The 25,710-nt window shown below is 42.1% G+C and overlaps 2 protein-coding genes across 6 annotated transcripts in view; one reads left to right on the forward strand and one right to left on the reverse strand.

Annotated features, from left to right (window-relative positions):
• Window positions 1-1,859: 1,859 nt before the first annotated feature.
• GEMIN6 (gem nuclear organelle associated protein 6) lies at window positions 1,860-10,259 on the forward strand. 4 transcript variants are annotated; one of them, XM_075596423.1, is made up of 3 exons: window positions 1,860-1,927; window positions 5,546-5,693; window positions 8,414-10,259. In XM_075596423.1, the coding sequence occupies exons 2-3, from the start codon at window positions 5,566-5,568 to the stop codon at window positions 8,784-8,786; spliced, it is 501 nt and encodes a 166-aa protein (XP_075452538.1). In that variant the 5' UTR covers window positions 1,860-1,927; window positions 5,546-5,565; the 3' UTR covers window positions 8,787-10,259. The 4 variants fall into 4 exon arrangements, with proteins under 4 accessions (XP_075452538.1, XP_075452539.1, XP_075452541.1 ...); XM_075596424.1 differs by lacking the exon at window positions 1,860-1,927 and adding an exon at window positions 2,142-2,636; XM_075596426.1 differs by lacking the exon at window positions 1,860-1,927 and adding an exon at window positions 2,654-2,807.
• The window catches only part of DHX57 (DExH-box helicase 57), a 51,832-nt gene continuing 35,108 nt past the window's right edge, over window positions 8,987-25,710 (reverse strand). For both annotated transcript variants that reach the window (XM_075596421.1, XM_075596420.1), the window contains exons 15-24: window positions 22,221-22,394; window positions 21,110-21,310; window positions 19,102-19,378; window positions 16,479-16,574; window positions 16,128-16,211; window positions 14,907-15,044; window positions 13,572-13,646; window positions 13,259-13,393; window positions 12,876-13,076; window positions 8,987-11,627 (exon numbers count right to left, since the gene is read on the reverse strand). In XM_075596421.1, the coding sequence (XP_075452536.1) occupies window positions 11,484-11,627; window positions 12,876-13,076; window positions 13,259-13,393; window positions 13,572-13,646; window positions 14,907-15,044; window positions 16,128-16,211; window positions 16,479-16,574; window positions 19,102-19,378; window positions 21,110-21,310; window positions 22,221-22,394 (1,525 nt within the window). In that variant the 3' untranslated portion in view covers window positions 8,987-11,483. The remainder of the gene's footprint in view (window positions 11,628-12,875; window positions 13,077-13,258; window positions 13,394-13,571; window positions 13,647-14,906; window positions 15,045-16,127; window positions 16,212-16,478; window positions 16,575-19,101; window positions 19,379-21,109; window positions 21,311-22,220; window positions 22,395-25,710) is intronic.

Raw genomic sequence — 25,710 nt, forward strand, 5'->3', positions numbered from 1 at the left:
AGTGAGAGGAGCTCGACCTAGCAGGACAATTTACAGAGCCTGCAACTGATACACTGATCGCATGCATTTGTAACCACTGCCTGATTATACAAACGGTATGTGGTTCCTATGCAATACTAATCTCATATATCCTGATATTAATCAAGGATCTTTTTAAGTGTCTAGCCTACAATAACCAGGGGTACATTCGGCTGATCTGTTTAAGCATAGTCACCTCCAAATAGTGAAGACTTTACCACTAGATAGCACTTTTTTCTGCAGCAGACTGACAATTGATTTAACTAATTCAGCTGCATTAAGGTGAAGGGAATATATCTCTTCAACTTTGATAATAGCCCTCCAACATTACAATAAGGAGGGATTACTTAGTGCTAATATATTACCCCATATACATTGTATATGGTGATACAGGTCTGTGTGTAAAGCTTTTTAACTATATAGTTATTTAGCACATATCTCATCACACCCTGATTATAGCAGGCTTCTGTCTGGTCATTTTTATTCTCATTTATGTACACCCCTTTATTTTAAGAGATATACCATTAAAATTATTTTTAATCCTTATCACTTACCATTACTATTACTATTTACTTTAGAGTTATAGAGTGCTACCAGCTGAGTCCTTTTCCTTTTGTGTATTCTTTATTCAATAAGAGCTTGTAAAATGTTTAGCAGAGCTCTTTACATATAATGGCTCTACATTTATGACTATCAGAAAAGTGAAAACCGGAGACCAACTCAGGGCACAAATAAAGGTGTGAAACTGTTTACAGTGCCTCAGGATTTGCAACTCTGCATTTTTAATTGCTGCAGCAGGGCAAAGAAAATAGGGAATACGCCCATGGAAACACCTGGTTCGATTAGTGTTAGCTCAGGTAACACAGGCAAACGGAAGACGCGGTATCAGGACGAGCTTTATCAGTGTAGATTGGCAGAAACACAAGGTCATTGCCTTGGTTTTTACTTTCTTAAATAGCTTCCCCGCCTGTGTGCGCACATCATTGTGTCTATATGTGCATCACAGTGTGTTAGAGAAATTGTGCTGTGGCATTATGTTGGTTTTAGGAGTCACATTGTAGAGGGATTTGCCTCACATGCTGCATGCTTCTTTGTAACATAACATAAGCAAGTGCACTTATCTCTAGTTTATGGTTCAATTAACAAATACAATCATTGCCTTTCATTGTTGCCATGATTGGGCTAATCTGCTTGTATCAGAGAATATGGAACCACTACCGCCATCTCTGAGGTGTCGGGCCCCCCAAAATAGGTGTTAATGTTAAGGTTAGTTTGTGTGTTTATAATTGCTGTTGCAGGGCAAAACTGTAGATCCCTGTAAACATGCCCCTTTTCATGTAGTGTTCCCTCATTACCTTTTGTATGTATTGTAACTGTTTATGTCAGATCTCTGTACCATGCTGGGGAATATATTAGACCTTTACAAATAAACAATAATAATGTTGCTAGGAGCGCTACCTCTGCACCCAAACTCAGAAATCCGTGCATTAAAAGCCGCTTCACAAATGCTGATTTGCGGCTACACAAAGTACTCTAGGATGTTTAGACCATTTTATAGGATTTTGCCCCTTTCCCCCCCCACTCTTGAAAATAGCCCCCTTTAAAAAAAATGCTTGCACTGTCTGACTATTGGGATCAAATGTGAATCCAAAGCCAGGACTGAACACACACATAAACTGCATATATGTGCAAAATTTTATTTATGCACACATGTCATTAAATGCATAAATGTGTCACCCTAGCAGATAGCACTCATTTGAATTTAGGCAGACTACTTTAGTGGCTCTGCCATAGGTACAACAGAAAACTACAAAACAGAGGGTTGTGGGTACTGCAGCAGCCCTGATATGACATCAGTGGAGGATGCGTCCTGCATGTGGATTTGCTAGAGAGCTGGAAGGGACTGGATGTGAGTGAGCCAAGGGAGATCTCTCTCGTGTGTGTGTGTGTGTGTGTGTGTGTGTGTGTGTGTGTGTGTGTGTGTGTGTGTGTGTGTGTGTGTGTGTGTGTGTGTGTGTGTGTGTGTGTGTGTGTGTGTGTGTGTGTGTGTGTGTGTGTGTGTGTGTGTGTGTGTGTGTTTTTGTTTGTACGTGTTTTTGTTTGTACGTGTTTTTGTTTGTACGTGTTTTTGTTTGTACGTGTTTTTGTTTGTACGTGTTTTTGTTTGTACAGTGTACTCGGCGCTTTATAAAAGAGACAGTACAGTAATTAATACAAGAAGTGCTGACCATAGGAATGGAAATCTCTGCCCCGTAGAGCTTTGATAATGCAACTATTACTATCAATTATTTGTAGGGCAGCAATATGCCGCAGCGTGGTACAGAGGGATGTAAATAACAGAGCAACTACTTTCTTTTTAAACTAAATGTATGATATTTTAGTTTGTTGGTCTTGACTGTTTTGCGCATACAGCATTGCTATGGGATAGTGTTTTGATACTTAATTTCATTATAACTTTCATAGGGTGTAATCCTAGTCCTGAGCATAGGTTTGTCAACATCTGTTTATTTCTACATCCTTCTATCATTATGGAATCTGGTTTTCCTGTTGAAGAAATAAAAATATGATTTGGCCACTCTCAATATGGAAAGTCCTGCCCTGGAGAACATACAATCTAAGTGAATACATTTTATTGTTTGGTCCCCTGTTTTGGGTAACTCTAGATGTGACTTATTTTTGTTTTGTGGCCTGTTAAAAGTGGATGTTTTATGTAAATTGCTAAGGACTTGTTTTTAGCCTGGGCGTGACTAACAACTTTATAATTAATGCAACGTGCTTTCCTTAGTTGGGTAAGAATTCTTAAGAAAATCAGTATGTATTGTATATTACATGACATTTCTTGTTGCACCCTTTTGACCTTTTTGTCTGTGGTAGAGGCTATTTACCGGCGTTCTGGGTAAATAATGGATTTTGTTTATCATCTGCACCTTGTTCAGCCTAAGGCTGGGGGGGAGAAGTGCTGAGGCGCGCTGACGCTCGCCTGCTGAAGCTGTGCGATTTCATGCACATGCAGGCGATCCAGCGGGCGCGATTGGGAGGCGGGGCAGTGACGTCGCTGGGCCAATCGCCCGCGACGCACTGACGTCAACGTCACGGCACCGTGACGTTGACGCTGTTTCGCGCTGATTGGATGTTTTCAGCCGACAGCGCGCTGAAAAACAGCTTGGCTGTCGGCTGAAAAATCCAACTCCTCAGCATGCCTGCGGACGCTCGCGTGAGCCCCTGCATCCTCATTGAGGATGCAGGGGCTCAGCGCGAAGCGTCCGCACGGCTTGTCCTTCTATGGACGCAGCCTAACGCTTAACCAAAAAAGATTTAAAAAAACACTGCGGTAAGGAACCCTATAATTATATTGTGAAATTCTGCAGAACCCCTCTCTAATGGCGTGCCTGATATCAAATGCATTGTAAGGAACCCCAACCCTCTCTAATAGTGCGTCTGAGATCGGGTGCATTGTAAGGGCTGGGACCCGCGGCGCGGGCGGCTGCACGGTCTTTCTCCACCAGCAGGGGAATCCTCCCGAGCCGGTCCCCCCTGGCTGCACAGCTCACTACACGCTGTGACGCGTCAGCCGCTAGCGGATAGAAGAGAATTGTGATCCCTAGCGTCGACGCGTCACGTGGTGTGGCTGTGAGCCAATGAGGAGGGGAGGCTTCGGGAGGAGGAGAGGCTTCGGGGAGCGGGGAGGAGTGTGGAGTGAAAGCAGCGTGAGTGCCTGTCTGTGTGTGTGTGTGTGCCTGAGTGCGTGAGTGCCTGTGTGTGTGTGTGTGAGAGAGTGCCTGCGTGTGTGTGTGTGTTGCTTACCATCAGCAGCTCCAGCCCGAGCCGTGGAGGGAGGGAGGGAGGGGGGGGGGGGGGGAGAGTAGCGGGTCCCTCCGCTCAAGCCACGCCCCCCTCCCTGTCAAGCCTCCCACTCCCGTCCCGCTCCGGCTCCCTACAGACTGCATATCGCGGTCTGTGTATGTCAGCGCCCCGCCTGTCTGCAGTGCGGGCGCGCTGACGGAGGGAGCGGAGCCTTAGCCTAAGGCTGAGCTCAGACAGGCTGCTACGCTACCGCGCCTCTCTGCTGGGTGATGTGATCATCCCCAGCAGACAGAATGACGCGATTGGAGGTGGGACTTTAAAAAACAAAACTGTGTGATTGATTGTGGCTGGCGAAGTACACGTGACGTGGCTGCCACTTGAAGAAGACAACTGAAGTTGTGATTTCAAGTGCAGCGGCGACAACGCTGTACTTCGCTGCCGGGGGTCGTTTTCAGTTTGAAAACTCCCACCCACCAAAGCGAAAGAGTGGCGAGCGTGCGCGCGCGCACACACGTCACATCGCAGCCTGTCTGCACTTAGCCTAAGGAACCCCAACCCTCTCTAATAGCGCGTCTGAGATCAGATGCATTGTAAGGAACCCCAACCCTCTCTAATAGCGCGTCTGAGATCAGATACATTGTAAATTCTTCTATATTTGGTACAATTTTTAAATGCGCATGGAGGCCCCGCGCTCTTCCCCCAAAGCATTTAAATGAAATGCCGGGGGGAGCGTGTGCCAAATTCCCTTACCTGGTCTCCGGCGTCTTCTGGCGACACGTCGCCATGGCAAAGCTGCGTCACAAGATGCCGGCGAACAGGTAAGGCTACGCTTATAGTGCCGCCGACGCAGAGATCGCGACCAATCCGTTGCGCTTACTATAAGCGCACGCGACGGCGGCAATGCATTTGTTTTGCCGTCGCGTTGCTGTCGCCGGCACTATAAGCGCAGCCTAAGGGGGCGTGGGGGAGAGCAGACAGGAGGGATACATCATCTGTGGTCTAAATTTAGCATACGTTGACCTTGATGGACGCATGTCTTTTTTCAACCTCATCTATGTAACTATGTAATAGCTTTGCAGACACGCCAAACCTAACTACGAACATCACAGTAGCAAATATCACAGAATACAGTATGCACTGTTTTTTCATTAGTTTTCAGTTTGGTAGCCATATCTTCGGCTGCGCTTATAGTGCCGGCGACAGCTACGCGACGTCGCAACAAAACAAATGAGGCAGAGAGGCATCAAATAATTTGTCTATAATCTGCGTTGTTTTCTATTGTCCTTGCATGGTGAGATAGACAGCAACATTTTTATATAATTTTTTTTAAGTGTTCCTATAAACTATACAATATGCGTTGAATAATTAGAAAAGGTTCCTGCGAGAGGAAACCGCCCATTGTTCACCATTCTAGAACATTTATTTTTGAAGTTGAATTCACAAATCCATCATTGCAAGGCAGCTGCAGGTTTCACTGGGAATTGCTATAGTTGTCATGGTCCTTATCAGCTGTTAATTTATGTTATCACCTTCGCTGCATGCTGGAACTGCAATCCATTGCAAACTTTACCACAGTATATAGAGTGTTGTGTTATGTCCATAAATTAGCAATATAATATTGTCACTCCAAATATTATTATTTTTTTCTCTCCTGTGGGTTACATTGGCCAAATGAAACGCCCAGCATTTATCTAATGGTGTTTTTTGTGTTGCATTATTCCAGCAGAGTGATTGTTAAGAGGTATGACTGACTGGTGTAACAAAACCCCCCTGGAGTGGCAAGCTTATGTCAACAAAGAGGTGAAAATCTCCACTGATGAGAAGCATGAATACCAAGGATGGGTTGCAACCATTGATCCAGTTTCTGCAAAGTAAGTACAGGGATGTGCTTAGCACTTGCTGTAGTTGGCCAAGGACATATTGCTTGGCTATGAATACAGCCTATTATTTATTTATAACGTGTCCACATATTCCGCAGTACAGTAGGGTCGGAGGGAGATAACAAAAAGATTAACATACAGTAGGTCAGGACGGCTCTGCTCAAAGGAGCTTACAATCCATATGGAAAGGATCAGTGCAAACCGGGGAAGACGGTTGCTGTGTTGTATAGCTGCTTGTTATTTGAAGGGGTTGGCAATTGGGGGAAGAATAATAGGCTTTTGCCTCCTGGCTAAAATTTCAGCCCGTGGAAGTAATAGACATTAATACAATTTATGCATTTGAGATGCAAGAATAAAAAGGCGAATTACAAATTAAATGGGGATAAATTGGGGGAATCCCTGAAGGAGAAGGATTTAGGAGTGCTTGTAGACAGCAGGCTTAGCAATAGTGCCCAAAGTCATGCAGAAGCTGCAAAGGCAAACAAGATCTTATCTTGCATCAAACGGGCAATGGATGGAAGGGAAGTAAACATAATTATGCCCCTTTACAAAGCATTAGTAAGACCACACCTTGAATATGGAGCACAATTTTGGGCACCAATCCTAAAAAAAGGCATTATGGAACTAGAGAGAGTGCAGAGAAGAGCCACCAAATGAATAAAGGGGATGGACAATCTAACTTATGAGGAGAGGCTAGCTAACTTAGACGCCTCTTTTCTAATGTAAATAAATCTAAGAGGGGATATAATAACTATATACAAATATATTGGGGGACAATACAAGGAGCTTTCAAAAGAACTATTCATCCCAAGGGCAGTACAAGGACTCAGGGGCATCCCTTAAGGTTGGAGGAAAGGAGATTTCACCAGCAACAAAGGAAAGGGTTCTTTATAGTAAGGGCAGTTAAAATGTGGAATTCATTACCCATGGAGACTGTGATGGCAGATACAATAGATTTGTTCAAAAAAAGGTTGGACATCTTTTTAGATGGGAAAGGTATACAGGGATATACCAAATAAGTATACATGGGAAGGATGTTGATCCAGGGAGTAATCCGATTGCCAATTCTTGGAGTCCGGAAGGAATTTATTTTTCCCCTTATGAGATCATTGGATGTGATTCTGGTTTTTTTTTGTTTGCCTTCCTCTGGATCAATATGTATAGATATATGATAAAATATCTGTTGTCTAAATTTAGCATAGGATGGACGGAAGTCTTTATTCAACCTCATCTACTATGTAAAGGAACGCAAACTGAAGCTCACACTCATAAATGATTTACAAATAATTCTGACTTGGTGCTGCCTACAAAAACCGGTCACTAGTAACGTGTGAACAGATAAAACGAATTGAGGCGCAAATGAGTGTGATGATATAGGTCAGCGGTGCGCAAACTGGGGGGGGTACGGCAGTTGCAGAAGCCCAGCACTCTTCCCCCAAGGCATTTAAATTAATCGCGTGAGGCCTCTGCAACTTCACTTACCTTTTCTTCGGCAACTCGGCGTCAAATTACGTCACGTTGGCATGGCAACATGACCCCGCGGTGTCATTTGATGCCGGGAGCCGAAGGTAAGGGAGGGAAGCAGCAGGAGGAGGGGCGCGAGAAGATTGTGCACCGCTGATTTATAGGTGATGGTCAGGTGCAGTGCCCAATAAGTGAAATGAAGCACTCCCTTTTGTTTTACGTGGAAGATCTGTGCGATTTATAGGTCTGTAATGTTCAATGTATAAGCTTATGCCTTATACTTATTTAGGACTTCTAAAATGAGTAAAATATTTATTTTCAAGTAAATAGATGTCAGGAGTGCAAGGTATTAAATATTCAAGTGTGGTAGAATTTCATGAGTGAAATTGACAAACAATAAGTTGCAATCCGATACAATTTCTGCCAATTATATTACCCAGAGAGAATCTCCGTTGCCCGAGTATTGTTAAAACCAACCGTTAATATTTGGGATCCTATTCCTTGTGTAAAAAATCATGCTGCGGAATATGTCGGCACTTTACAAATAAACACTAATAATAGTTTGTGCTATACCACATTTTAATTATGCATTTTGTTTTTTCTTTACATTTTTGCATGCCCCAGTCCATAAAGGAATCAGAAATCTAGCTGGAAGAGAAAGAGGGGTGGTATTCAGTGGCTGACAAGCGGCTCAAAATGCGACAGCAGCTTTTGCAACAATGAGAAACGTTCAGGGTCACAAATCCAATAGCTTTCTGTGCCAGTCAAGGCTTTTCTGCAGGAATTCAATCTGGGGATAACCAAGCAAATCTCAGACACATAAGATCAGTGCATACACGTGCCCTTTTAAAATGAATTGTTCAAACATCTGCGCTTAAAGGGATTTTCAGAGCAGTGTTGAGAAACTACTTTTCAAGGTACTGCTCAGCACATCAGGCAGTGTCAGCTTCTCTCCAGCCCTTAGCCCACCCTGCATAAGATAAGAGGGAACACTTCATTGACTCGCACCCCGTCATTCAGCGTTCCTGTTGAAAATAAGCTCTGACGCCCGTTTAACATGTGCTTCCCTGTGCTGGAGAAGCGTTCAGCGCCATTCAACTGAATAAGGGCCTACACTTCTAAATAAGCCAAAACAGAAAAATGTTTGTTTTTGACCAACATGCAGTTTTGTTTAAAGATCCCAATTGCAAGTTATCTACAATAGTTATTCCAAAATGTTTTTCCTGTAATTTTTTTTTTCTTTGTAGCATTGTGCTAGTTAATTTCTTGCAAGACCAGAAAATATTAGTCCAGGTGGTGATGGGACATGCTGTGCAGCAAGTAGAAGAGTTAAAGGAAGCAGACTACGCAACTGGGGAGAGGCTGATGCAGCTCTTCAGTCCTGGAGAAACCACAGCCTACAGCAAAGAGGATTTGGACACCAAGAAGCTCAGCTTAAGGACATGGCTGGAGCAAAACCACATCCCCGTGACTGAGCAAGGAGAAGCGCAGGGGACCCTGTGCGTGGCGGGCGTGTTAACCATCGACCCTCCTTATGGGCCAGATAACTGCAGCAGTGCTAATGAAATCATTCTGTCTCGAGTTCAAGGCCTTATACAAGGTTTTATGACTGGTCAGTAAGCAGGGAGGATGGATGGGTATAGCATTTCCAGAAGCACTGCATTTTTTCAGCACTGTCAGTAAAGGGATGTTTCCATGATTTAAGATCTACTGCCTGCTCTTTGCTGAACTTTTACAGCCAAAAGGACCTGCAAAAATTGGATGAGTGTTTTTTTTTTGTATTGTGAAAGGAAGAAAATAAGCAGTTAAACAGAAGAAAATATTGTCCAGGTATCTTTATTTCAGTTGAGTTTCCTTGAGCTTTTTACACATTTCCTATAAAATTTGCAGTTTTTTTGTTGTTGTAAACATGTGCTATAACACTTTCCTTAATACACAATTGAAGCAGAAAACAAAATGAATGTTCCCATCAGTTGAAAATATTTATAATGTTGTGACCTGCTAAAGGCTGCGTTTGGCTGTTTGTATGATGTCTTGGCAGCAACATAGTAGAAAGCAGTGATATGAATCCTAAGTCTACAACAAAATATGGAGTATCATTAACCTTTAAAACCAGAGGGGCCGGCAACATTTTGCTTTGAGCTTTAGGTTCTATTGATGGTGCAGGGGTTAGGATAAACGTACCCTTTAGATCAGTGGTGTGCAAACTGGAGGGCGCAAGATTTTTTTGGGGGGGATGTGGGCGGTTGCAGAGGTCCCGCGCTCTTCCCCAAGGCATTTAATTTAAATGCCGGGGGACCGCACGAGGCCTCTTCAACCTCTACTTACCGGGATTCATTTGGCTTCAGAACGTGTGACCATGGCAACGCGGCGTCAAATGATGCTGTGGGTGACTTCACACAGCCCCGCTGTGTCATTTGACGCCGCATGAGCTAAAGGGGGGCGCATAACGGAGAGCAGGCAAGGGGCCCACAGGAAAAAAAAAAAAAAGTTTTTGCGCCCCTGCTTTAGCTAACTCAATTAAAATGCAATACTAGTGGATCCTCCAAGACGTTTATGCTTTGCTCTAGAGTCACATTTATAAATTAAACAGAACTGGACAGAAACATCCTGTTGCAATTACAAATGAGTATTTGCTCTGATCCACGTGAAGACGTATAGGATAATTAGAAACAAATTGATATAGTCAAATGTTACGTCCCTCCTTGCTTAGATTCACCTTTTAGTGGATTAAGGTCCTTCTCATGAGAAATAAATACAGTATATATGATTCTTATACGAGCAGGAATTTACATTCCCAACTTACGTCGATGAAGACCTTAAACGTTCAACTCCGTTCGACAGCAGAAGTTGCAAAATCGCAGCTCGGACGCGTGCCGCCTATGAGAAGTATCACTAAGCGTAGAACTTGCATTTTAATTTGAGAGTGAAAGAGGCTTTCAACACATTGGAAATCAATGAAAGTGGTGAATAACTTAGCCTGACTAGGACATTAAAAATAACTGGGAACTAGTAACATGGTATCTAAAGCAAGGCCAAATCAGACAAGACTGTACAATAAAGGTGGGCTGCCAACAGTCATTTTTTATTGTTTCTACATGTTTGAATCATCAATCAGCACTGCTCAATTTTATTTATTTTTTATTGCATGAGCCATGGGGGTCTCCCAGAGCACGTGACATTTTCTGGGCGGGGCACGTGGAGGCCCCATGCTCTTCCCCCAACGCATTTAAATTAAATGCCGGGGAAGCACGCAAGGCCCCCAAGTCCCTTACCTTGTGTCTGGCGATGCAGCGTCAGGAAAACGCCAGAGAGGGGCGGTCGCACACAGAAAAGTTTGCTCACCCCACTGTCTCAACACCAGGATTTACCCACTTCAAAGGCATTCAGTTCCCTCATTCTGGAGCTTAGCATAGTCACAGATTGCAAACCAGTTAGTCACCGTAACCTATGTCACTGTTCCTGGTTGTCTTTGAGGCAAGACGCTTTCCAATGGCCAAACCAGAAAAGGGCAAAATCATTTTTTGATAAATCAAAATATCCTCAGGACTGAGGCTTATTGGTCTAGGATTAAGCAGAAATTAAGACTCCATGGTTCAGAACACCCTAAAAAGAAAAAGGACTTTAACCAAAGGGATTGCTGCTGCTTTATAAAGAAAACAAAAGCTCACTATTTGTGCTTTGAACTTCAGGGATGAAAAGATATCTTATATTCAAACTTCAGTAAAGAATTTGTTCAACACTTTTACTACTAGAGGTTTGTATAACATCTTTACGATGCACTGCTGGCTCCTCTAATAGCAAAGGGATGGTGTGGTTTTCATGGCAGACATGCCCTTCTAAGTGCTTACACAGGGTTTTAATGCTGTGCCTTCCCTGCTAAAACGCCAGTCTGAGTTTGTGGGCTGTTAAGCAAAACCAGACTTTGGCTTTAGTGTAACAGTCATGTAACTAGATCATGTTGTGAGAGGACTAGCTCAATGTTTTTAGAAGGGACACACTTTCTAGCAGTCTGACTTCATAACCAATGCACTTTTGTATGTCAGAAGGAATTTGTGATGCTTAACATCTTGTTGAATACCTCTCGAGGACATAATGAAGTACCACTTCTTGTTACACTTTATTTTGGATCCCATCTAAATGTTGCATACCGATCCTTTGAGGAATTCTGGCAGATCCCGGTCTCTCTCGTGTTCCTTTGAGAACATAACACCAAAAGGAAGTATCCATCACAGTGCAAACCGAACGACACAATATACCTTCCAATGTGGATTACCATTAAAGAGCATTGACCATTATCAAAACTCCTTTCAAGTGTTACTGGGTGGTCACAAGTTTGACAATCATGGCGATGATACGGGAGCCTCGAGGGCAGGTGCACAGGTCCATCGTAGGATTCTTGATTTTATCCTGCAAGAGCTGGTCAAGTTCACTGCGAAGCTCTTTCACCAGCTCTGCAACCTAAAAAAAAGTACACATTAATAAATACCTGATTACAGACATACCCCGTATTAACATACATAATGGGTCCAGAGCATGTATGTAAAGCGAATATGTACTTAGTGAAGCACTACCTTTTTTCCACTTTACGATGCATGTACTGTACTGCAATCATCATATATGTGCAGAACTGATGTAAATAACGCATTTGTAACAGGCTCTATAGTCTCCCCGCTTGCACACAGCTTTAGTACAGGAAGGGAGCTGGTTTTTCTGATCAGGACATGCTGACAGGCGCATGCGTGAGCTGCCGTTTGTTTATTGGGTGATATGTCCTTACTCGCGAGTGTTCTTAAAGTGAGTGTCCTTAAACCGGGCTATGCCTGTATGTAGCCATTGACTGTTTTCAATGCTATAATAATTGTTCTAAGATAAATGTAATCTAATTGCAAAAGGCCCCCAAAGCCTAACTACACAAAGCACATCAAATCTTGTATATTAGTGTCGATGGCTAGCTAACAGGAATGCAGCAGCCTGAGCTATAAACCAGATTTTAGAAAATCTCTAGGGCAGCCATTTTAAGACTCCCTACAATGTTTTTACATCAATATTCATAACAAGAAACTACTGGAAGATTTTGCAATGAACCAATTAATAAGAATTACAAAAAAAATAAAGTTGAAAGGGAAGTGGCACAAGTACTTTTTTGTGCCGGTAGCTTTCAGCGAGAACAATTTGCAGGCATGAAACAGAACTCCCTGATAAAGTGCAACGCGGACGAAACGCATAGGAGGGTTGCTACGCCTCTGTTTTTTTTTTAATATGGACCAATAAAGTAATATATATTTTTTTAGATCCATTTTGTGACCCACTCTTGGCTGTGAGCCATATTCCTATTTTTGTCTATCCTGATCAAACTTCTGGCAGCACGCTCAACTATAAGGAGGCACAGCCCAGAGGTACATCATTATGCGAGTATATCATTCTATACATTACTAAGTGATCTCTTGTTATTATAGTGGTCCTGGGACTATCCCAACGAGGTTTTGAGGAGTGGGTTCTAACCCACTAACTCTTACCTTCAGGGTATATACTGTATGTCTCTTCATGGACTTCATACTTTGAGTCACTATTGTTATCCCTACGGATTATACATCACAAGCCTCATGCCTCTAGTTATGCTTAGTATTAAGTGTATTTACATTTACGGATCCGGCGCTGGAGCGCTTATGTCACTACAAACCCATTTTTCTATAAAACAGAACTTACTTGATGTGAGGCTGCTGCAAAACGGATCCATCCATCATCCAGGGAAATTAGAAATTCTCCTCTCCGCAGCTCAACATTAACCTGCCCCCCACCAAACAGGAGCAGAGGGTAGACTGATACCATGCTGCAGTCCCGCACAAACACACGGCTGGTTTTAATCTTCTCATGATACACCAGGTAAGGGCTGTCAAAATGCCTGACCTGAGATACAGAATCCAATAATTAGCTTGGCTCCATTACGGATAGATTAAAAACAAATATACAGGAGTTTACTTTTTGGAGAAGTGAGAGGACATGTTGTGTGACATTTAGTTGGAAATACTCATTGAAACTAAACATGTCAGTGGAACAAAAAGCAAGAAATTGAGGCCTCGGCTTCTGACCTGGTAATTTATTGAGGAAGGGTGAATGTGCACATAACCATCATTCTTCGTCACAAACTTTAACTCGTCGGCTTTTGGCTGCATTTTTACAGCTCCAGCTCTCGTCACCTGAAATTTGCCTTCTGGGGATTTCACCTAAATAAAACATACGGTTCCAGTTAAATAAAAAGAGTGATTAGTACCAATAGAAGTTTCATATCCAGCTTTTAATCGTTCCATAGCATTTCTCTTCCTCAAGAAGAGCAACGAGATTAATCATTACAAATTGGTGATACTACCAGCACTCCAACAATGTATTATTCTATAGACTTACCTCGACTACGTTAGGGTACAAAGCCGCACATAGCATTGCAGACATTAACTTTATGTTATCTGCGTTGGTATTTGCCTGTAGAAGAAAAGGAATGAAATATAAAATGATTGCAAAATCTAAAAAGAAAAAAAAAAACAACAATTATTAAATATCAGTCGGGATTTATAAGACACGTTCGTGGGCTCCGCAAGGCTATCAAACATATCTTAGATTCTGAAAAAAACATTTAAAAATAGGGAACGTGCTATACAGCTTTGTGTTGTCATGTTATTGCAAGTGCAAAATAAGTATGGATATAGGATAAAGTATTTGTCGTCTAAATTTAACATAGGTTGAACTTGATGGACGCATGTCATTTTTTCAACCTCATCTACTATGTAGCTATGTAACGTTAGTGGGAATGCACTTTGAAATAGGAGCTCATTCGTGTGCTGGAGAAGATTTTGGTCCCATTCATTTCAATGGAGTTGAATGCTGCTTGACAGAATATTGTATTGGGGACATTAACGCGTGTTAGAGTGGAGATAACGGCAGACTGTTGTACCCCCCACTGTAGTGATTTTCCATTAGTGGCATTAAAATGAAAAGGGACATTTTTCTGCTGATTTTTCGGCATTCTTCAAGTTTTCCATGGAAGCGACGAATAGCAGAGAAAACCCCTTCTATTAGCTGGGAGAGGACACACATTAGGACTCCGGCATAAAGGAGGCGTGGTTCTTCTGTGGCTCCGTTATCCTCCATGAAAGCTACAAAGAGGAAACTAAACACAGGCAGGTTGTATGCTGCCAGGAAAGATTTGAAGTGTAGATAATGGAAGTGGGCTACTCTCCTTGATAAAGGCAGTTTTCTGCCGAAACGTTGGACCTTTTGGTGGCACGTTAAATATTTTCTGCATCAGAACGTGTGCCTGCTTCCATTATCTACACTGTATTCCTCTGGGATGTCAGGACCTGCCTGGACCCGGTGCACCGGCAGATAAGTACCCCCCCTCCAGCACCATACTGCAGTGTGCATGTACTTCTCTCCAGGAAAGATTTGAAGAAACGGAAATATTGGCAGGTAATTTCCCCTCATTATTCAGCATCCTCCATGGCAGCCAATAACCAATGTAGTGCAGGAGAATACATTTCTTGCGGTAACCACCACCACTTGGAGAACGCCGAACTTAATGTCAGCAAAGAACATCTGAAGATCAAACTGTCCTGACTTCTTCCAATGTCTTGGTCACTAAAAACAGGACCTAATAGAAACACTGTCCTCTTTGTTCATGAGGTACTGCGCTACATCTAGAAATTATGAATCAAACTATACAAGGTAAGCCAGAAACGATTTTACCTCTTCCCCAGTCGCCTCAATGACTCCGTCTCCTCTGTGAGCCCATCTCTTCTCAATATCTCTGGCCCGCAGCCCTTCCTTCACAAACCCAATGTCAGACAGCAGTTCTGTGAACTGTCTCTTCAGGCTGGCAATTTCCTGCAGGAGAAACAGGACATAAGACATCAGCTGAAAGATAGAACGTCAGCTTTTCCCTTCTCACCAGACCCTGCTCATAGAAGTCAACAGAGGTGGTGCAAACATTTTGGGGGGTGGGGGGGGGAGGAGAAATATATTTGAGCATCCTTGCTCTTTATTTAGCTAATAATACAATGCCAATCAAAACCGTCTGAACCACAGTACCACACGGGACCAGATATTAACCTCCAGAAAATCGGTTAAACTGGGACCAGGAATGGTTAAACGGAGTCATGTAAGATCTCAATATTTTAACTAGTGCCTTAAGTAGCTGCTTTGTTTCCTTAGAACAGTACAACATCTCCATGTTGAGAAAAGAAGCAGAAAATGTAGTAAGGTGCAAGAATGTACCTTGACTATCTTTTAAGACTATTTCTGTGCACTGTTCCTCATAACTACATTAGACAAACAATTGAACAGGTTTGCTATTCAGGAGAGGTTAACAAACCAGTACTCTGTTTCAAAATATGGTCTGATGGCATATGTTTTAAAAAAAAAAAAAATACAAATAATAATATACACATATATATATATGCGCAAATATAGCTGTATGCTCATCTGCATGTCTTAGGCAGGTCTGCAACCCCGCCTTTCCCCATTATCACCCAGCATACAGCACTTCCACTGCAGCAAGGGATTCTGGGAAATGACATGCAAATGAGCACACAGTGTCACTTTTTGCCTCAATAACCATTTTTAACATGGTTCCCTATAGGCTTAAGCTTGCTGCATGGTCACAGCTTTGAGCACAGCCAGGGTTAAGGTGCATACCCAGATATATATATATATATATATACATATATATATATATATATATATATATACACATACATACGTACGTGTGTGTTTTTTTTTTCTTTCTTTGATAGATGTTCAAAATGTGTGGCCAGCAGCCCAAACACGAGTGTCTTCATATTATGCCAATAAAACATAATATAATGATTACAATGCTCTTCCTATATGGGACTGCTTTTCTTCCTTTGATTCCACACCTGGAATCCACTTATTTGTCCTTACACTATTTGTAACACCCACTTCACTTACTTGCAGTACTTTTGAAGATAAGAAATTGTCCCGGCAATAGTGATATCCAGCCCGTGAGTTCTCTTTTACGACCAAGCTCCAGGCCTAAAGATACAAAGGAAATCACAGAGAAACAGGTTTTAAAAAAAGGTCAGACATGCGAGTGATAACCAGTTCACCCGCAAAGCCGTCAGCGTTCTAGAAGGATTCTCATACTGGGATTATAGTACGAAAAAAATTATATGCATGGCTTCTCTTCACACAGGTGCTGGGTTAAGAACATGATCTGGCTGTGAAGCAAAATACATGTAGGTTCCTTCTTCATTAAAGTGCAAGGCATGTGTTCTTTGAGTTTTTACACTCTCCCTTTACCTTGTAAGCCTGGAGAAGAGCCAAATGATCGCTGTTTGCTATGGCAAATTCTTGTTTTTTCTTATTAGCTTCTTCCTTTTTATCCCAGGGACACACCTAAAAGAGACATACAGTTGCACGAATGACTGCATTATTACACACAGACATGCAAGAGATAGGACATCATGAAGATGGTTTCATTGTATGGGAAGATTTGTAACACAACTAAATGAAAGAAGCACACCAATAATGAAAAGACCAAGTAAGATACTAGGATAAGTATCTCGCTAAATAAATCCTGGCGGTGCTCAGTGGAGATACAAGAACTTGAATATAACCACAAACAACATTCAAAAATAAGAAGGGAAATCTTAACACAAAAGGGGGTTATTTAAGTAATAATCCCAGAAGAACAGGTCATTCCTGGCCAATAATGCTCTGGCTGGAAGAGTTGAAGGCCTGAGGCGAAGCCGAGGAACTTTAACCCAGCCAGGGCATTATTGGCCAATAATGCCATATTCTGAAGGGATTATAACTATTATAGGCTAAATGTAGGCTTATTTTTTAAAACATTTTCATAAAACGATAGACACTTGTAGCCATATTGATTTTTAATCAGCATGATTGTCTACATTCTTTTGCTTTTACGCCAAGTTTATTAAAAGGAAATTGTACATACACACAGCACCCTCTATATATATATATATATATATATATACATATACATACACACACACACACACACACACACACACACACACACACACACTGCATCCCCCCCTCTATACACACAAACACTCTACAACCCCCTCTATATACCCAAACACACTCGAGCAGTCTCCCTAAACACTTTGCAGCCCCCCTCCTCTACACCCACAAAACACTGAAGCACTCCTCCACCCTCTACACGCACACAACACACACAGCAGCCCCCTCTCTACACCCACAAGCACACTGCAGGCCACTTAAACCCACAAAACTGCAGACACACACCAACAAAACTGTCTGCTGTCCCCTCTACATCCACAAAACACACACCAGCAGCCCCCCTCTACACCCACTGCAGCCCCCCTATAAACCCACACACTGCAGACACACCAAAGCACTCTGCACCCCTCCTCCACCCACAAAACACACACTGAAGACACACACACACACACACACTGAAGCCCCCCCTCTACACCCACAAAACACACACCAACAAGACTCAGCTGCCCCCCTCTATACCCACAAAATGCACACCAACACAAAAGACACACACACACACACACACACACACACACACACACACACACACACACACACACACACACACACACACACACACAAACACCAATAAAACACTCTGCTGGCCTCTTTACACCCACAAAACACACACAGCAGACACACAAAACTTTCCCTCACTCTCCTGTGCAGAGCTCTCTGCAGGCAGTGCCTTGCTGGAGCCTCCTGTCCAATCACCTCCCCTGTCTGAGAGCTGATCTCACTCTTTATGAATGAGAACGGAAAGCTGACTGGCTGAAAAACTTGACAGGTTGCCAAAAATTCCGGGCCAATCATAGAGCAGGGATTGCAATAATGTCTGTAATTTACCAGCATTGGCCTATAATTAATGTTACCTGAAGTACTTTAATGTACTGTGCAAATCTTTCAGTTATAACAATTTGCTGTTACAGCTATTGTGTATTTTGCAACTGTATGTGTGTTGACGTGCATCACTCCTCCTCCTCCACCCTCACTTATTTTTTCTTCCTGTATTCTTATACCTCAAAAATCTGAATCCAGTGTAGTTCAAGAGAAGAGATGGTTTCATTCAACTTTGGATAGACTCAGTTGGTAACTTGACTTGGTAATATTAAGGAACAAATACGAATATATTAAAAGGAATAAATAAAAGACAAAGGAGCCATAGCCATTCGGTGTCGAATCAAGGATTTTCTACCCAGGCCATAAAGGTTATACAAATATGACAAAATTACAATATTTTTCCCCCCCCATTATTTAAACAATATTATGTATCAATTTAATAGTGTCTTTACATCCCCAAATGCAGAGCTGTACAAGTAGCCAGTTCTGGGGTCAATTTATATTACGTGAAGACTCTGGTCTGCATGGCAACAATCAAACTTGGCATGAGAAAAAAGGTACAATCTCCTAAGATTCATTAAGCTCCAAAGTTTTCATACTCTATGATCTTTTGGTAAATCACTAGATTTCCCTTCGTCTCCACAGAGGTTTAGTGGGAGCGGGACGCACAACCCTGTGCATATTATAGCAACACAGCTGATGATAAAAAACGTACAACATCAATATTTATTTTCCAGTGGTTGAAGAGTGACGGCACTAGGCGTACAACTACTCTTTACTTACAAATCTAATTTATTTCGCGGAAAATTGATTTTTGTTAAGACTGTTTTTCAAGCACCAATATTGTATAAACCTGTCTAAAGTGAGGTCAAGAGAAAGAAAAAATGATCCCATTTTTATTGGGTTTAGAATTTGCACAGTACCACTACTTTTTAGAGGACTGATTACTGATTTACTCATATTCCAGCAAAAAAAACACACAATTGTACTGGGGTGTAAAAGGGTGAAGGGAGGTTTATTTCACCCCATACATTATATTTAAGATAATAATACTTACGAATGGAGACTTAAACGCCAGACTGGCAGCAATAGTGAGGGCAGGGTCCAGGCATCGGAAAATGGCACCAAACAGCATCAGCTTCCCGATTCTCACATCGACTGGCAGGGAAGCCAAATGATACCCCAGAGGCGTGAGCTTCTCCTGCTGCGTCAGAGCCCCGAGGTCCTGGAGACGCAGTTTGGAGACTTGAAGAGACTCCACCGTAGGTGGCTCGATTAGCCGCAGCAAGACCGATTCAAGGCGGCACTCGGAAAACATCTCCAAAATCTTTATCCTTGGAAAAGAGAAAGAGAACCAGTAATATTCATGTTGTCTCTCCTTTTACGTGAAGGCATTTCATGCATCCGCCACCAGTTAACCATGCTGAACTCTTCAACTTTGGAGGGCGGTGTTTTTCAAATGGTGTCCTAGGTACCTTGGGTTCCCCTGGCATCCCTGCAATTTTCAGATCATTTGAAAATTGTACCAAAGACATAACATTTACAATGCATCTGATCTCAGACGCGCTATTAGAGAGGGTTGGGGTTCCTTACAATGCATCTGATCTCAGACGCGCTATTAGAGAGGGTTGGGGTTCCTTACAATGCATCTGATCTCAGGCGCGCTATTAGAGAGGGTTGGGGTTCCTTACAATGCATCTGATCTCAGACGCGCTATTAGAGAGGGTTGGGGTTCCTTACAATGCATCTGATCTCAGGCGCGCTATTAGAGAGGGTTGGGGTTCCTTACAATGCATCTGATCTCAGTCGCGCTATTAGAGAGGGTTGGGGTTCCTTACAATGCATCTGATCTCAGACGCGCTATTAGAGAGGGTTGGGGTTCCTTACAATGCATCTGATCTCAGACTTACAATGCATCTGATCTCAGACGTGCTATTAGAGAGGGTTGGGGTTCCGCAGAATCGCACAATACAGGCAGTCCTCGTTTTACAACGCTTCGCTTTACAACGAATGGCTTATCCAACGCTATGCAATGCATACCTATGTTCATTTTTACAACGCCAAAACGGCTTATCCAACGCTCTTACGACGCTTTGCAACGTTGTGTATGTGTGTATATATATACACATTCACATAAACAACGTTGCAAAGCGTCGTAAGAGCGCATATATATATATATATATATATATATATATATATTTATAATATTATACTATATAATATATTATTTATTATGTTATATTATATATATATATATATATATATATATATATAATACAGTATATACACTATATAATTTATGTGTGTGCTGCATATCTTATTGCCTGCATAAAATATTTGGTGTATTTTAGTGTTAAAAATGCCTTCAGGAACGGAACCTTTCATTTAAACAGTGTTCCTATGGGAAAACGTGTTTCGCTTTACAACGCCATTTTGAATAACGCATTGTGTCGGATAACCGAGGACTGCCTGTATAATTATAGGGTTCCTTAACCAAAAAAAAAAAAGTTTAAAAAACACTGCTGTAGAGAATTGCTGGAAAATGTTTGCTAGGTGATAATGGTGAAAGGCAGGGACCTGTCTAACACATGTGAATGTGTTCACAAGTGATCTTTTTATTTGCTATATGCTATATGGTGGAGGTTTCTTGTCGCCTTTGTCGCCCACCATAATTTAAAATGTGTATAAGATCATCAGCCATTTATGTTCACCTGTGTGACTAAAGACGACATCAGAGCAAAGCTAAGCACTTACCTGGGGCTCTGAGGACTGAAGTCTTCTCACAAAAAGAAATTAGATGAATATTGCAAAAATCTCCAAAGCTTTTGTTTACCATGGAAATGTTAAAAGTATAAAACGTCATACTATACTACATATACATATTTGCTAAAAATGTTTAAAAGGTGTCAATCACCTACATTTAACATATTAAGTAGGCCTATGAAATACACCACTGTTCTTAATTCACTTTTGTCCGGGGCAGGACTTCCGTTTAACAAAATGGCAGCAGACCATGCTGTATAGTGAAGACCTCTGCCCCGATACTGGCAAGGAGGCGGTCGTACCTGAGGCAGAACTGCTCCAGCGGGATTCTCTGTATCTCAGGAGGCTGCTGCTCTAGAAGCTGATGCTCATAGTGGTGGCTGGTGAAGAGGTGAAAGCAAACGCCCGAGGCCACACGCCCGGCTCTTCCCTTCCTCTGCAAGGCATTTGCTCTCGACACCCATGTGTCCTCAAGGCTTTCCATACCTTTACCATGGTCATACCTGGGAAAGAAAAGTGCACGTCGAATATATGCTAATGTGCTTGAAATAAAAAGGCACTAACCAAGAGCAATTACTAGAATGCGCAATAAAGGAGCACGCACACGAAAATAAGGTGTGTATGTATATATATATATATACACACATACACACATATACACGTATACACACACAAATGTATACAACAATAGACAAAAATACCCAATGCTACAACCAATGTGACGAAATACATAGTTAAATACTTAAATGTTAGTATTCTCATGAATAAGGGTCATTTAGTTAAACCCTTTGGCCAAAGTGTTATAAGCCTGCAGCCACGTCCCGGCATGACCAGTATGCAGGTCCTAACACTACCTGTGAAAGTTCACATTTACCGCTGCTGTAGGGAGAACGGTCTCAGTGGACCTGTCCTGCACAGGAACATGAAAAAACCTGCTTCTTAAAAAAGTGGGGAGGGGTGAGCCTAAACCCAGGGATGTAGGCTACATCCACTCTGCAATTTCCAACTGCACAAAACATGCAGATATTAAATCTGAATTCTGATTATTTCACACAGCTTAACAAAAAAAAAAAAAAAAAGCAGGGTAAAAGACTCCTACAGCATTTTTAATGAAGCATACGTTTGGTTCTAAAGCAAATCTAGTTAATTACTTAACATGCTACCACAGACATGCAAAATAAGCACATAACCACATGGAAATTAATAAAAAATAAGGCTCAGTTTTTGTTTTTTACTAAAAAAAAATCATGGTTTTGGCGAGACGATACATTTCGGTTGATGTGGGCCATGTCTATCCTTCTCAACTTGCATTCTGGGTGATGTGTGCACGAGTCAAAAAAAAAGTGTGTGTGTGGGGTTTCACTCTGCAGCAACCCCACTCATTAAATAGTCCCAGCAGCCATGCACACATACCTTTTCTCCCTCATTTTCCCAGAGTCTATCACATAGACAACATCATCAATAGTGATGGAGGTTTCCGCGATGTTGGTGGAAATGATAATCTTGGTAATTCCTTGAGGCGGCTTTATGAAAACAGCCTGCTGCTCTTCGCTAGACAGTGACGAGTGCAGAGGGTAGATGACACACCTGATAGAGGGGACGCACAAAGAAACAATGTACAATACAAATCACCTTTGTTATCATCATGCCATCACACCCTGTATACACACACACACACACACACACACACACACCAAAAAAAAATCCACAGCACTTGCGAAAAGTATAAAAAAGGTATACATTGAATGCATCCAATACTATAAGAATAAAAACTGTGACGTTTCAAGCATACAGTACATGGCTCTTTGTCTAGAGCCACGTAGGCTCGAAATTTTACTGTTTTAATTCTTATAGTACAGTATTAAATGCATTCAATGTATAACTTTTGGCGAGTGTTGGGAATTTTTGGATATTGGATCATTTTGTGGACTGGTTTGATGTTCCCAGTTCATGCACTGGCACTCCAGGCAGATAAGTAGTTTGGTTCTCGTTTCACTTTTTATTTTAATTGAGTGCAGCAGATCTAAATCCCCTTTTTGTATACGCACGTACGTACGTATGTACACGCAAACATACACACGCACACACACCTTATTTTATATCAGCCTCTGCAGAAGCATGCACTGCAGGCACGTAGTATTAAAAGAGATCATTAGCAACACTTTGCTAGTTACCTAGCCAGTTTAGCAAATTAAGGCAAAGCTTAATTAATATTACTATTCTGTTTTAGTAACATAATTGCGAGTGGGGAAAGAATTTGCCGTGCAGTTATTGTATTTATTGATGTGAGGTATTCAAATGCAAGCAAAATATACGATCACTATGAAAGTGTGATACAAATTAAAATGCAGTGGAAGCATTCTGCCACATTCAGGCATAATACAATCACTGAACACCAACACACTATGGAACATTCAATACATAGTCTTGATTTTTGTCCAACGATGGTCATTTCTTCCTGAGAAATGCCTGGTTCACTGCCCTTTTAATTTGTTCACCCTTTATACACAGTGGAAGGTTCATTTGAAATGTTGTCTTGTTTCTTCAAAATGTGTTTCATCCCATCTTCATTCTCCTACTTGATTTATACATCCTATCGAGGTAGACCTAGTTTTCAACTTCAAGTTCTATTCCATTTTGTTCAATCTTTGTAGAGTATAACACATTTGTTAAACATCACTTTAGAGTTGCTGTGATTTATATAGAGGTAGAGAGAAGGGGGAAAAAAAAGACTGTAGAGGAGCCAAAATAAGAGTTCAACAGTATGCTCAATGCACTGCTGCAACAGGATGAAATAGCCCACCTTCTTATTTGCTCCAGGAAGTTCTTTGATTGGTGGCAGGAGGTATTCTGGACCTGTGGCAAAAATAAGGTCACCTGCAAACTGTAGGCTATTCAAATATTCACCCTTGAATTTAATTCCTTTTTCTTCCCAACTCAAGGTTTTGAACATAAACAATTCTTCAAGTATTGCTGGTCTGTAGTTCTTAAGATCTTACCGGTCTCCTTTCTTATGGATTAGGTTAACTATGGCGTTGCTCCATTTTTCAAAAACATTCATGTTCTTCAAGCAATCTGTAAAGAGTTTTGCAAGCATTTTCTCAAGTTCTTCCCAAGTTTCTTTAGAGATATAAGTTGACGTTCAAGATTTAATCTTCCTTTGGGGCATCCCATCATTTATGGATTTTATTGCCTTTGCGACTTCTAGAAGGACGGGTGGTACATCATTCGTTGCTTTGCGCTTTATCGGCTTAATTATGCCGTGTTCATGGCCACTAACAGTTTTCTCAAGTCCAGGACTAGTCTTCACAAGGGCACGGGTTGTTGAGCAGGAGGGTGGGCGTGTTTGTTCCTCTGGTGGCAGCGCCGCAAGTCCCCCACCCTTCTCTCACCTAACCTCCCGCACTTTCTACTCTCCTGCCTCTCCCCACGCTCTCTTCCTCACCACTGGGCCATACCTGTGGAGAGGGGTGTGCAAGGTCCTGGTGCTTGAGGGGGGCCCACCCAGTCAGCCAGGGCCTAAGTTAAGCCCCACCGGGGTAGGCCTGCCTTTGCCACGGGACCCAGGACAGATGTCCCTGCCTGTGTTATTCTGTGTTCTTGTAGAAGTCCTCAACTCCCTTTATAAGTGTGCTGTCTTTTATTGATCATCCATTGTGATCATTTAACTTCTTCCCAATCATAAGTCCCTGATCATCTTCTTTAAACTTTCATTCTCTTCCAGGGGCAGAACTAGTCACAGGTGTTTGCCTCAGTGCAAGTGAAGAAGGAACACTACATGTGGAGTGGCCTTATGCGGCAGCAACGGAGGAAGCCCACCCAGGCGGTGATTGCAGAAGTTGGGCCCGAGTACACATGGGCTGACGTCCGTGTTAGGATCACCTGAGTGGGCTTCTTCTGCTGCTAGGTGAGGCCCTGCATCACAGGTAAGCCTTTACAAATGGCAGAATGCTGCTCTGGCTGTAAAATTAAGTGCTGAAAGTGTTCTGGCCCTTAGGAGGATGCCCCTAAAGGTGGTGGACCCTGGTGTTGCCGAACCAGCTACACTTATGGTCAGTTATAAATAAAAGCTTGCAGATAGGCTTGCATAGCCCTATTTGTTCAATTTTTGTTCTTGCACCCAGGGATTGCTTAATTTCTTGTAGTTTCCTCAGTATCGGTTTTGTCTTAGTTAGTTTTATTCTTATCCAGTTATTTAATGTTATTTTCTTAACCAGTTATTTTCTGTTCTTATTTTCTTATCCACTTTTTTGTTTGCAATTCCTCCAGTTTGTTCTGCGCTTTCAACTACAACCTTAAGGCTCGTAATATAGTGGGTGCATGTGTGCGCGGCAGTTATAGTTGGCTGTTAGCCAGCCATTGTATTGTAGGGCTGCGCACGCACGGCAGGGAGCGTGGAGCCGGGCGATAGCGGGGAAGACTCCGAAAAGTATTTGCGCCGCTACCGCAATGTATGTATGTGTGTGTATGTGTACAATTTTAATAAATAATTTATTCTCACAGCATGTTTTTTAACATTTATAACACACACACAAAACACACACAGACACAGTGACACACACACACACAGTACCTTCCAAGCCTGTCGTTCACGGCAGCACACAAAAAGTGTGCGTCACATGCACTAGCATTCACACAGGCACGCGCGCGCCCCCACTATATGACGGGCCTTACTCTTTACAATTCTCATGATTGTTTGATTGTTAAAGTTTCGCCATGCTTCTCAAACAAGTTCCATTTTAAATGGTCTGCCGTTTTTTTGAGGACCTTGATGTTAGTTGCTTTTGTCATTTTAAATCCGTTTTCTTTCCATTTCACATTAAAATATAATCTGCAATGAACAAATCCGTGATCAATTCTTGTGTCAAAACAGGTAAGTACATCACCGTCTTCAATCACATGT

The sequence above is a fragment of the Ascaphus truei genome, chromosome 4 (assembly GCF_040206685.1).
Source record: "Ascaphus truei isolate aAscTru1 chromosome 4, aAscTru1.hap1, whole genome shotgun sequence".
Taxonomy (NCBI): Eukaryota; Metazoa; Chordata; class Amphibia; order Anura; family Ascaphidae; genus Ascaphus; species Ascaphus truei.